Here is a 14,301-nt window from a genome sequence, read left to right on the forward strand (position 1 = left end):
CAAAAACGTGACTTTTAGGTTAATCTGTCCCTCAAACTGCTCTTTGGTATGAGTGTGTGCATGCATGGCTGTTTGTACAGGCGACCCGCCCAGGGTGTACTCTGTCTCTTGCCCATTGGCCAATGGAGGCAGCCAATGGGCCAAAGACAGGCACCAGACCCTTTGTAACCTTGCAAGGATAAGCGAGTAGAGACAATGAATTGATTGGTGTTATTGTACATCTGTACACACATTTAGCAGCAGAATTGTCAATGCTTATAGCTCTGTAAACACCAATATTGACATTGTTTCTATTTCTGATCACCATGCAATGTAATTTGGCCGACTTTAAGTGACAAAAACAGGGTTGTGGCAGGAATACTTGTAAGCCTGTAGAGCCACACACAGCCACCATGAAATCCTGTTTCAGCCTGGATCATGGACAATATCCCTCAAGGGGGGAGATTGGATGCGTGTGTCTGAGAGCGAGAGAGTGAGAGAGAAAAAGAAAAACACACAAAAAGACACACAAGGATATGTGGCTCTTTATTTGGGGCAAGCTGATAAATGACTCTCTAAGGTTGCAGAGAGAGCATCTTTAACAAAATTCTCGTCTCTCCCTTATGGACTGGCTTCCTTCTCCAGCCTGGTGGTGTTTGGCAAAAGCCTCTGCAGCAAAAAGCCTTGAATGGGAAATCACTGGATGTGGAACTGCACATCAAATGAAGGAGACTTTTAACTCATAAGTATCTCCCAGGCAGTAATTCAGACTGGAATGTCTCCATGTGTTTTACCCCCGCCTTCAGCAGGTCATTTTGATTACTGCAGGGAACCATTGTTTCACTTCATCTCCGCTTCACCACTGCTCTCCCACTCACTCATTTGCATTCCCTCTCCTGGCTCTCCTCCACATTTTTCAATTTATCCTGTCACACCTGTTATTCACTTGTTTTTTCTTTTCCATTTTCCCCCATTTTGCTTTTTCTTTGTGTCAGCGCAAAGCCTCATCTGAATGCAGAAGCAGTCTCACGCTCTCCACCTGCATCTTTGCTGCTTGAAGAAGAGCAATCATCTTTTTTCCCCCTTTCAAGACATCTATAAAAAACACAAGCAGAGTCCGAATTTCCTAAATGCCATGAAACAAGTGGCTGAACCTTGTTTGTTTGGGTCTTGATGTTGCAGCACATGCAAACCTTCATATTTCATTCACTTTCATGCAGCTCTGCTCGTTATCTCGCTCCGTCCTGCACAGACCGAACAGACAGACTTTCCAGTGCCTGCTCTCTCCCTCGTCTGCAGACGAGTAGAGACGGAGGCAGGCTAGAGTGAGGAGGGGCGAGAGGCGAGCAAATGAGGTGTGGGTAAAAATTATAGGGGGGACTGGAAGAGATTGCAGCAGCCCAGCCCTGATTCAGGAGAAACGGAGGGTGTGGAGGGGGAAAGAGACAGAAAACAGGAGTTATTAGGTGCAGGATCCTGAAGATTTGGGTTTAGTTGTGGCAGTGCTGCGTGCAGATCTGCATCCTCCATCGCCGCTGGGAAACAAGTGCCTTTTGTGCCTCCCCCCTGCTGCAGAGGGGGGAGTGCGTTTACCGGCGTCCCCGGAGGGAGAAGGCAAGAAGTCTCCTCCAATCAGCCCTTAGAGCTTTCTCTGATCTTGACGGACATTTATCACTGACCTGAGACAGGCACTGCTCATCACTCCAACCACTTGGAATGTTCTCAGCGCTCTCATTTCGTTTATTGACTATAAAATCACACTTTGACGAGGATACGACAATCAGCCTGACCAGAAAAAAAGGGGAGGGATTTCTGGACATGCTGGATTGTTTTTCATGATGGACTGACTTTTCCACGTGCATTTTTTCTCTTTTCCCCAAGCGGAGGACTCTTTTTCTTAAATGTACGAAGGCAATATTTACTCTGTCATGTCGTGTTTGTCATCCTGAAGAAGATGAGAGGCAGAGCATCATCCTGACAGTCATGTAGGGCTGACACATGTAGATAGATATGAAGCAGGAGAAAATGGAAAAGGGTGACAGTTGGAGCACACTTGCCTGCTGAGCGCGTCTGGCGCCTCGCTCTCCAGAGTTTGGGGTTGTTTTGGCCGAGTTGTCATGCTTCTAATTGGACAGAGATAGCTTTCGTCTCAGTGTGTGGCTGGTGAGAGGAGTCGGAGTTTGGGGGATTACAGGCTTTACGCAAAAAGGAAACAGGTGCTGTGGAGCCTTGACTGAGGATTAGCTTGTGCGACCCTGTCGATGGACCTTTCAGACAAGACGATCCTCGCTTAAGGATTAAAGAAAAAGATGAAGGTTTAACCCAGACGATGAGACTCACAGGAAGGAGACAGGAGAGGAACTTGCATTAAGATTGAGATCAGGTCCCTGCAAACTGTGAAAAGTGAGGTCTTTAGGGGAACTATCAATATTGAGGAATATGTTTGCAGAATTTCAAGGCAGGGAAAACCCTTTCTTCAATACGCCAGCAAATCGAACTGATCCATGAGCTGTTTTTTATTGATTTTCTCTCAACATCTAGAAGTCTTGTCTGATTACTGCTCAAGAGGTCACTAATCTAAACATAATCCATCACTAGTCCACCCTGAAGCAGTTTGAGTGCTGAGTGAGCCACGTCCAAGGACTAATGGAATATTGCAGAGACTCATTGTAGGTGCAGTTAATTTAAATGCCCTGTATTGTTTTGAATAAATAGTGGTGTGTGTTTGTAAGTAGAACAGCTTGTAGCTCAAAGGACGGTGTGTCGCAGGCTACCTTATCTTCAGTGCACAGGAAGGGCTTGCAGCTTCTGGCTAATGGTGTCATGGGCACAAGCTGACACAAAGCTTTCAATCCCACTCATGCCCTCAAGGAGTTTCAGTGCAGTTGCATTAAGAAATACCTCTAACCATACGCTGATCCTTAAGTAGATGGCCAGAGCAAGACAGTGTGCTGACTCGGCTTTAAGCAAAGACACGTTATCTCAGCAAACCTGGAGAGCAAAGCAGGAGGGTAGGACAAGGTGGGACTGAGGAGTAAGAAGCAGCCTCCTCAAGTTGTTAGATGGTCTCATTGTTTGAACGGGTAGCACTGTGAGAGTGGGGGAGTTCAGCCACAGCGGGCGTCTTCTGGGAGTAACTACTCGATGCTGCAGCTCTACACCTCTATGACCCAGAGTAGCTGGCTACAGCAGGAGTTCTGCACCATCGCGTTTGTCTGGGAGAAGCACTGACACGTCTGAAACTGGTGCCTGATTGATTAATGAAGCACAAACCTGCAGGACAATTAGAGTGTGAAGAGAGATCCGCCAATAAGCACACAAACCTCAATGGAACATATCTGCAAATAAAAGGATTTCCAACGTTTGAGCACAACAAAAGACAGTGGATCAGTGACGCAGCCGATTAAACTGTGCCCTTCCCTGCTGTGGATGAGTTGTGTGTCACTCTGAAGAGGACTGGTGTTACACACCACAACCCCCTGCGAATGAGGGTGGGGCTCTCCCACTGCCACAGACAAAGAATACTGCCTTAAGAACCAAACTTCGGTTGGAGGACCAGCAGGGTCCGTCATTCCCTGCCAGCCGTCGCCATGGGGTGCAACATGTGTGTGGTTCAAAAGCCTGAGGAGCAATACAGGGTGATGTTTCAGGTGAGCGCTCTCCTCCTCTGAGCTAACACTGACTGCCTTACAAAAGTATTCACATCCCTTCAACTCTTTACATGTTGTGCCATTAGAACAGGGTGTCAAACTCATTTTCACTTTGGGCCAGTTAAAGATCATGAATGTCCTCCAAGGGCCAGTTGTGGCAGAATGTACTGATAAAACTACCCATTAGCAAATAGTCAAAACTACGAATAAAAAGCTGGCTCTGCATTTAATGAGTTAAATAATGTTGTCACATTGATGTAATTTGGCGGTTTGCAGATAAAAACAGCTTAGACTTAATTGATAAAATGATATGCACACAACATTTATTTTGAATGCTCTATTTATGTAGCTATCTAGAGTCTAGAGGGCCACATAAAAACTTCTGATGGACCGGATTTAGCCCTTGCACCCTGAGTTTGACAACTAACTTCAATGCATTTTCTTTTATTGCCATTTTGTGGAACAAAGAAGTTCACGGTTCTAAAGTGAAAGAAAAATTACAGCTTTAATTTTCTGAATTCTTTATTGCAAAACCTAATCTAATTTGTATTTTATCTAAATTAATCCTTTTTAAAATGACAAACGTAGAGACTGAAAATTTTACCCGTTATTTTGTTATTTTTCTGAAGCTCAGTCAGAGGCTCACCAGAGGCACATTTAGGTCAGGACTTTGAATGGGCCATTCTTACTTATGAGTGTTTTTGATATAAATATTTGTAGTGTAGCTGAAATGTTTTGAATGTTCATAGTCAGCCATTTGATCCAGAAAACACTGACATAAAACAAACATTAACATTACAATATTAGCATAAACTCAAAAAAAGGCAACAGCAGCATCATCATTAACAATTTAAAAAATAAGTCTTAGCAACATCATTAGCATAATGCTAACAGCATATAAGCGTCAAATAAACCACAGCAACCTTCATAACTGATTTTAAGCAAGGAAGAAATTAAAGTAGCGGATGTAAATAAAATAAAATAAAAAAGCAAAGCAATATGACAGCTAAAACTAATAAAACGTACTAAAGAACAAAAGCTGTAGCTTACCGGCCATCTGGAAAATCCTCGACCTCCGTCGCCCTTAGCAACGTTATTATCACCATGGCAACGAGAAACTCTGGTACCTTCTATGACAGTGCCGAAATTCCGGGCGCCAACAAATGTTTATTATCTTTACCTAAACAATGCAATTGGTTATTTAGCGTCAAGAAAAGTACCGAGTCTCTCGGTGGAAATTCACTGCTGATCTTTTTTATTTTTATTTCTTCCTTCCTTCTACGTTTGTGAGGACGGCACTCCAGCGCCCCCTATGGACCAGACGCCAGTGGTGTTTAGAGCCCTAGTGGACAGGCTGTTAATATTAAAGTAAAACATCCCCACAATGCGAAGCTAGCACCGCCATGTTTCATGGCGTGCATGCTGTGTTGTTCACAGTGATTCTTATATTTTAGCGTATCATAGTAAAATAGGCTATGCTAGTAAGGCTTTTCGGTTTTTATTCATAGAAATCTTAATAATTTTCTTTCCACTGAGCAGCTATTCCCTGCTTTGTGTCGGTCTAACACATAAAATCAAGCTGAAATCTTGTTGCTGTGCTTGTAATGTAAGATGTGTAAAACACAGGCAGTATGAATCATATGCAAGGCATTGTTATGGAGAGTCACACTTCACATGACGTGTTTTCCTCTTTACCAGAGAACAGCAGACATTACCTGGGCCGTGCAGAGACCACTATAGGGGCAGGTGCTCAACAACAAAAAAGGGCACATCTAACCACATTCTAGGACAGTAGTTCTTCAGAGAAAGGCAGATGCAGAGGCCTGTCAGTGTCTGTTGTATTTCATTACCTCTCTGCTTAAACCGCTACTCCGTACTGAAGCAGAAACGATACGTTCAACGTTTTCCGTCATCTGACAAGTAGCAAGTCTACTCCACTTTATTCACCAAAACCGTTTTTTTTATAATTTACCAAAAACTGTTTTATAATCTGGAACGTTCGCTACGTTGAGCTCCAGTTAGCCGCTTTATCGCACTGCGCGAGAGGCAACTGCGTCATGCGTCACGGGCAAAAGGTCAAAGGTAACAAGGTGACCGGAGGGCTTATTATGTTGTACAAAAAAAAAAATAATAATAATTTTAGTACATGTTATTATGTGTCAGAAGAGGGCTTAGAAAAATAATAATACAAAAAAATAAAAAATTGACCAAAAGGGCACTTGGGGGCAAGGAGCGAAAAGGGCAGGTGCTCAAGCACCTGGTTTCTCTAAATTCTCCCTTGGTGTGAGTGTGTGTGTTCATGGTTGTGTGTCCTGTCTGTCTTTCTGTGTTGCCCTGTCCAGGTTGACCCCGCCTCTCGCCCGTAACGTTAGCTACAAGGGTGTAAGAAAATGGATGGATGGATGGATGGATGGATGGATGGATGGATGGATGGATGGATGGATGGATGGATGGATGGATGGATGGATGGATGGATGGATGGATTACAATTACTAATTATTCACATGTTGTATTCAATAATTTACACATGAACATGAAAGATACAACACAACATGTCAGAACCTTACTAATAAATTGGAAATACTTAAACTACCCACTTGTTCAATGGAACTTGGTTGAACAAGCTCATCACCTGCTTGACCATCAGTTGTTTCTGATGAAAAGTTTTCTGTATTAGGCTGTATTTGTGGGAGAAAAACATACAAAACCACATGAAAAAAGCATGAAGACTGTTGATGGAGTCTTCAGTGGCGAGTCAAAACTTGTGCAGGTCACTTGGAAGAGAGCGTCAGGAATACATAATTCTGTTTTCCTCTACCTCTCTCAGCTCTTTGCATGCTCGTACATACGTACACATAGGTGGTTTTCACACACCCATGTGCTCGAAGCTAAGGTTGAACGAAATGACACGCTGGAAACGCCGTCTTTAAGCCGTAGCTTAGAAAGCGGCCAACAAAAGAAATTAGAAACTATTGTTAGGTTCCTCATCAAAAAATGTATAGATGAGGAAAACACTGTTGAGCAGATTTAATGGGAAACCAGGTTATTGTGTTTTGCACATTGTAAAGCCTAAATCAGTTACAACCACATTGGCTGAAGCTTGTCTAAATTGTTGGAAAAAGTTACATTTGTATTAATATGAATGAGTTTATTTGGAAATGTTTTGATGGGTTGAAACATCTCCTTTACTAGGAAGTGTGAATCACTTCAGAGCTTTTCCTGGTTACCATAGCAACTGTTACACTTCTACCTAACTGATGATGTCACTAGGAACCCAGGCTTTGTGTCATAGATTCTATGACATCAGCTCTTAACCCTTTGAATATCTTGCTACGTGTGTTCTAAAGCCAGATGTGCAGAACTCAACGAATTTATAGAGAATTGCAATTTTTCACCTAGAGACTGAAACGCAAGATGGATCACCGTCGATTCCCCAGGAGGCCTGATACACCTATGCCTATGATGAGAAAGATATTTGACCCAGACCCCCCATGTGATTTTGTATTCAAGAAGAGTGTCAAAATTGAAGATCAGGACCGTACTTTAAGGAACTCTATTTTAAAGTTGCCTAAAATTAAAACAAATTTCCAACCTACCCCCATACCACAACGAAAAGTAAATGTTCAGGAGAATTCCGCCACAAGTGATTCTAACTCTAGCACAAGCTCAGGTTTCCTTGTAAGTTTGGAAGACGGAAATGATATTCAGACACGCATTGACCGGCATAATAAATTTCGAAGAGTACAGGAGTTGAAAGAAAGACACAAAGCTGGTCTTCGTAAATTACAGGAGAAGAAACCAAGACCAACAAATGCATACGCACGGGATGTGCAAAACTGGAGAGACAAGCGGGAGAAAACTCCATCAAAGACATTGTTGCAAATTGACAGAAATGGGCAAAAACCTCTCAACTTGTCCACAGATGTGGACAAGTTTAGAGATGACAAGTTGAGAGCTTGTCCACAGCTCATTGTCCTTTCCAATGAGGATTCTGGAAAGGACAAACATGACAAACAGTTTAAAAAGTCTTCATCATGTAAAAAGGAACAGAAACTCAACAAACAGGTTAGTGAAAAGGCAGAGGAACAATTTGTGAAGCCAAGGCAAACACACAGAGTTAGTGAAGGCAAACGGTCAGAATATGTACATGACGAGAGGGAGAAAAATGTTCACGAACAGGTAAAATTTCAAGAGAAATGTAAGAAGATGGCCTATGAAAATATAGAGGATATAAGAAGAAAAGAATATATCAAAGAAGCTTTTGAGGAGAAAAAGCTTAATGAAGAAATGACCAAGCAGGAGTTTGCCCAAAAGTTACTTGACAAACAGGAGAAAAAAAAGAAAGTTAAAATGCAAAAGTACTTGACTGATGCATGGGATGATCAAGTTGAATATAAACAGCATAAGCAGATTGAAATGGACAAGATAATAAATCAAGGGTCTGATTCCTTGATGGAATCAGAGCGGTCGCATCGAACGGAGGACGTTGAGAAGAAACAGAAGAAGAAGCAGCAGAAACTCCGCACACAGGACAAGACTGAGCAAAACATGAGGGACCAAAATTTTAATTCTTTAGAGGAATGTAAGAAGATTGTTTATGACAATCTGGATAATCTAAAGAAGAAGGAAGCTGCCAACTTTGCGCTTTTGGAGGAAAAGCGATTTCAAGAGAGGGCTGAGCAGCAGTTAGGCCAAAAGTTACAAGAGGAACAGGAGAGGGACAAGAAAGCCATATTGAAAAAGTCAGTGTCTGACACATGGGATGCCCAAATTCAAGCCAATAAACAGAGGAAGAAGAAATTAGCGGAACATGAAAGGCAACAAATGGCTGCCACAATGGAGTCAGATAGACTGCATCAAATTGAGGAAATTGAGATGAGGAAACAGAAGAAAGAGAAAGACCTGAATTTTTTTTGGAGGCAGGATGAGACTGAGCCAAACATGGAAGACCAAAAGAAGACTGTGGATGACAATTTAGAGGATATATTGAGGAAAGAAGCTGCCTACGACTTTCTTTTACAAAAAACGCTATGTAACAGTATGGCTAAAGAGGAGGTTGCCAAAATGCTACATGAAGCACATCAGCAGAAGAAGGAAACTCCAAAGCAAAAGACTCTGGCTGATAAAGTGTTCACCAGTTATGAAAATAAACAGGAACAGAAGAGGGAAATGGACAGGGCTGAAAGGGAAGGGGTGCTTCCTGGATATCGAGCTGAGGAAATTGAAGCCAGGAGACAGAAGAAGGATCCCCAGCAGAAACTGAAGACACAGGACGAGACTAAAAAACACACGGACAACTTAGTAATAATGCAGTGGGAAATACAGCACAGTGTTACTGAGCAAGAAAGAGATGTTCAGTATGAAACTGGCTTTCTAGACTATGAGAGTGACTGCGACATTCCTGATAAGGACAGAAGTCGTGAAATACGTAAAAAAATAGTGTATGACCAACTGTCACTTATAAAGAAGGAAGAAGCTAAAAAACGGGCTTTTATGGAGGACAAGGTACTGAAAGAAAAGGAACAGCGGGAATCTGCAGAGCAAAAGCGTGAAAAACTGGAGAAAGAGAAAAAAGCTGCAGCTATAAAGTCTCTGACTCATTCTTGGGATTCCCAGATACAGCTTAAACGGCAGGAGAAAAAGGAACTGTGTGAGATTGAAAGGAAAAACATGCGGACCTTAATGGAATTAGAAAGAGTGTGTGGAGGTGAAAATAGTAAGCCAAGCCACCAGATTCTGCCAGGGAGAAGTACCTCCAAGAAATCTGCAGGAAGATCGGTGTGTTCTGCTGACAAACATGATGACACAAAAACCAGACCTATACTGAGTAGTCAGAAAGTTAGGAATACCAAGCCTGTCACACTTCCTTTACTCAAATCCACCACTGTGCACTTTGCTAAAGATTGCCAACAGCACAATAAAAGAGTAAAATTCCCATCCATTTCCAGTCCCTAATAAATGTCTGTTTCTCAGCTGGCCAAGGAATGTGATGGGAATCCCCCGGAGGAGCTGACCCAAGTGGCTTAGGAGAGGGAAGTTTGTGCCTCCCTACTTAGGCTGCTGCCCCCATGACCTGAAGAAAATGGATGAATGGATGGATGGATAGATAAATAGGTTTTCTCTGGGTGCTCCAGTTTCCCTACAAAAACGATAGATAGATAGATAGATAGATAGATAGATAGATAGATAGATAGATAGATAGATAGATAGATAGATAGATAGATAGATAGATAGATAGATAGATAGATAGATAGATAGATAGATAGATAGATAGATAGATAGATAGATAGATAGATAGATAGATAGATAGATAGATAGATTTTCTCTGGGTGCTCCAGTTTCCCTACAAAAACGACAGATATGTTTTTCCAGTGTCTCTTAAAACACAAGTGACAGACACTGTAATTTGCTCTGTTGGTAAAATCAACTAATATTGTTTTGAACAAGTTTTCTCCGGGTGCTTCAGTTTCTCTACAAACACAAATGACAGACAGATATTGTCTATAATTTTGTCTGTAAGTTTGTAGAGTGCCTCTACAAACTTGATGGATGGATGGATGGTTCTCCAAACCACTCTTTGCTTCTCTCTTCTGCCTGTCTGTGAAGACGGCAGCTTTCACTTATCGTTTACATAACATCTCTATTAGAATGTGCGACGATCTGTGTTTTCTGCGTAGTTATTTTTTAGGTTTTTCTGTGTTTTAGTTCCGTTTCCCCTGTGAGTCTCTGTCTTCCATGTTGATTGCTCCCAGCTGTGTCCAGTTCCCTGATTAGCTTCCATCCATCCATCCATCCATCCATTTTCTTCCGCTTCATCCGGGGTCGGGTCGCGGGGGCAGCAGCTTCAGGAGGGAGGCCCAGACTTCCCTCTCCCCAGTCACTTCTTCCAGCTCCTCCGGGGGAACCCCAAGGCGTTCCCAGGCCAGCCGAGAGACATAGTCCCTCCAGCGTGTCCATGTCTTTCTGATTAGCTTCCCTGTGTATTTAACCCCACCTGTTGTCTCTGTCCTTTGTCGGGTCCTCGTCATTTGTTCATTGTTCGTCTGTCCGTTTCCAGTGCCGCATGTCTTTCTGAGTTTGTTCCTGATTCTTTATTAAATACATAATTTCCTCATTACTACCTGGATTTACCGCCGTCTTCCTCACTTACAGCCACGCACATCCTGACAGAATGTCCCTATTAGCTACGACAGATATATGGCCAGGGCCATACAGAGACCACTAAAGGGGCAGGTGCTCAACAACAAAAAAGGGCACATCAAACCGCCTTCTAGGACAGAATATTAACAAAGCCACACAGCTTTCAGAGTTTAATAAACAATGATAAATTACAAAATTGTGAGATATACAATCAGAGCTAAAGGAAATCTCTATACAAAACATACAACTATGCATATGTAAGATATTTTATTAGTAATTTCTTTCTGCAGGTCTATTTTGTTATAGGAAAGTATTGCCAGCCATATTCAAACCCGCAATTTAGCAAGATATGTAAATCAGAGCTGGTGGTCTAGCTCTGATTTACATATTTTGTCTTTACAGAATTACACTATTAAAAATATAGACAAGGGCACAATGCAATCTTTTAGTGGACTGTAATCTATAGAAAAGAGCTGCCTGTTTGCTGCAGTGGAGATGAAGATGGTCCATTCAGTAAAGCAGAGATGCATCAAACTTTAAGGTGGAACTGCAGAAAAAAGAATAAAACAAAAGCAAATATTGAATTGTTAATGCCACCATGAGAAAAGCCTACTGAGTTTTGATTAAAAAAAACTTTTTTAAACTTTTAAATCACACATTTGTCTCATGATGTGATTTTTTTTGCAAAACAAACTTATTTGCGCATGTCATAAATCTTTTCTTGATATTCTAAGTTTTTGTTTGACTCAAAGTTTTGCTTGTGATTCTCACACGACGTCATGGGCAGGGCCTAAAATCACAACAAAAGATGATTTCTGATGTATGCAAATAAAAGTTTATGTTTTATTAAACTTTTGGCAAATAACTTTTTAAGTTCACAAGACAAAAATTAGTTAATTAATTTTAAAAAAAGTTTTTTAAACAAAACGACTTGTTTAAAAAAAAAAAAAGAAATCATTACAATTCCAAATGTTTTTATTACAATTTTATTTTACTTAACTGAGGTTAGTTTTTTTTCCTATTGGGAAAAAAATGTAACTGCATACTCTGCGAACCAGACCCTAAACTAAAGTCTGGGTTGAGTTTTTTCCCCTTCATTAATGACACACTTTATATCTATTATGGTAATTCAGGGCGAGTTATTTTTAATTCTAAATAAATATCCTTGTTGGACTTTAAGTGTTATTCTCCTTCAAGATACGTTTACCTAACGCCTGTATAAATGCAATTTAGATTATGCAGCAAAGGAAATTAGATTGGACATATATCCATAATGGAGATGATAAGTTTTGGACGGGCGATGTGCCTCGTACACAGGGAAGAAGCTTTTTAGTTATCTAGCTTTGCTAGCAAAGTCGTTAGCTAGCAGCTAGCTAATAGCACAACAACAACAGCCTAATTAATGTCTGTATGATAAAAATAGTGAATCGATAGATAAGAACAGTTTTCCTCACCTGGCTGTCTCCTCCCGCTCAGTAGTTCTTCAGAGAAAGGCAGACGCAGAGGCCTGTCAGTGTCTGTTGTATTTCATTACCTCTCTGCTTAAACCGCGACTCCGAGCTGAAGCAGAAACGATACGTTCAACGTTTTCCGTCATCTGACAAGTAGCAAGTCTACTCCACTTTATTCACCAAAACCGTTTTTTTATAATTCACCAAAAACTGTTTTATAATCTGGAACGTTCGCTACGTTGAGCTCCAGTTAGCCGCTTTATCGCACTGCGCGAGAGGCAACTGCGTCATGCGTCACAGGCAAAAGGTCAAAGGTAACAAGGTGACCGGAGGGCTTATTATGTTGTACAAAAATAATAATAATAATAATTTTAGTACATGTTATGTGTCAGAAGAGGGTTTAGAAAATAATAATACAAAAAATTTTAAAAAATTGACCAAAAGGGCACTTGGGGCAAGGAGCGAAAAGGACAGCTGCTCAAGCACCCCCAGCTCCCCCCTCTGCACGTGCCTGGACATTACTATATCTTACACAAACAAATCATTAATTTCAATAACCAACAGATTAACAAGCTTTTTAAATCATTAACGCCATGTTGTCAGATATCTTCATGGACAGAAATAAAACAATACAAATCTAAACATCCTCTTGTGGGTCACAAAACAAAATAAATCAAATTAAGCTGGATTTTGGGTTGAAAATGACATGAAATCATTCTTTTGGCTTGAAGTTCATCTCCTTTTTTTGTTTTAAATGCAGATGTAAGCTCGTTATCCCATTATCCGTGCTCCTAATTGCAGCATGAAGCAGTCACTCAGCGACAATGATAGTGATAATTAGAATAATGATGCTTCGCTGTGATTACGATAGCATGAGAGCATCGAACGGAGCAAAAGTAGACGGAGCCTCAGAGCCAGAAGGATGGATGGGTTGTTAAACCGGGGTAAAGTGAAGAGAGGCGTTGCCACGGTTACAGCCTCCCCACCACCTGCCAACAGAGACCTCAGTCTGCCTGTGAGTAAGCTCATCTGGCTGTGCTTTGCCACACAAACGTTCCTGCTTGGCGACCCGGTGACACATCCCCCAACCCTAAATAGATCTTCATCTTAACAGAGCATGAAAAACGCTCGGCACTCACGGTTATGCAGAGCAACACTTTTAGTATCTGTGGAGCCCCAAAGCCTCAGCTGGGCCTCTGTTGCATGCTGGACGTGGCTGCTTCTGGTGCCAGAGGCAATGCCAAAAGAGAGAGAGAGCGAGACGCACAGGAAGAGTCCAAGGAAAGGCAGGCTAATGAGTTGAAAAGGGAGCAGAAACATGCAAATGAAACCAGAAGAGAAAAAGGCCAATCTCATTTTTTAAGGTCCTTTTTTGTCTTACAGCTCGACCTTCAAAATAATTAATATGAATGCTTTGTATAGCAAGGGGGAATTAAAATACAAAAGCTCTGGGAGGGCCCACAAATCTTGTAGGTGAAGGCAGAGGAGAAAAATGGTGCATGGAGGCTGATTATGAATCCAGAGGAGGTTCAACATCAGCAGCCTTATCCAAGAAAGAAATAAGGCAAAGAATCCCTGAAGGAGTCATGTCTGGCAACAATCTGCCTCTTTAAACGTCTTTAATATCCAGAAACTAAACATGTTATTCATCTTTTTTTTGTCTGTGCGCAATGTCACAAGCGATGGACGATATGGACTTAAAGTTTTATCACAACATTCTGTGTTTCTATTGTGACAACGATAAAAGTGACAATAAGAATGATTTTTTAGGTAACTGTATGCATAGACATAATATAAGGATAGACGCCTCATGGACCGCTCTCGCCTATTGTCGCTGTCGAGATTTAGGGCGGCCATCTTGGAGCGGTCCACCACTCCACTCAGCGTTATGTATTTAGCAGGCAAAATGACGTATCAGCGCCTTTAATCGATCAAAACATCCTTTTTTGTTACTGGGAACTATATTCAAAAATCTATCAAAGCTACATTTATAAACAATTGTATTATTTAAGTATGTTTTTAATGCATAGTTCAGCATATTTAAATATGATTAGTGGTTATAACAATAGAATAGGAATGGA

General features: G+C 41.4%; 1 protein-coding gene across 2 annotated transcripts in view; it reads left to right on the plus strand.

The window, feature by feature from the left end:
- The first annotated feature begins 587 nt into the window (after window positions 1-587).
- The window catches only part of LOC103467710 (PDZ domain-containing protein 4), a 34,876-nt gene continuing 21,162 nt past the window's right edge, over window positions 588-14,301 (plus strand). The window contains exon 1 of one of the 2 annotated variants that reach the window (XM_008414347.3): window positions 588-3,629. In XM_008414347.3, coding sequence (XP_008412569.1) covers window positions 3,570-3,629 — 60 coding nt within the window. In that variant the 5' untranslated portion in view covers window positions 588-3,569. The remainder of the gene's footprint in view (window positions 3,630-14,301) is intronic. The other variant, XM_008414348.3, reaches the window with a different exon arrangement.

The sequence above is a fragment of the Poecilia reticulata genome, chromosome 7 (assembly GCF_904066995.2).
Source record: "Poecilia reticulata chromosome 7, P_reticulata-male-v2, whole genome shotgun sequence".
In the NCBI taxonomy this organism is placed as follows: domain Eukaryota; kingdom Metazoa; phylum Chordata; class Actinopteri; order Cyprinodontiformes; family Poeciliidae; genus Poecilia; species Poecilia reticulata.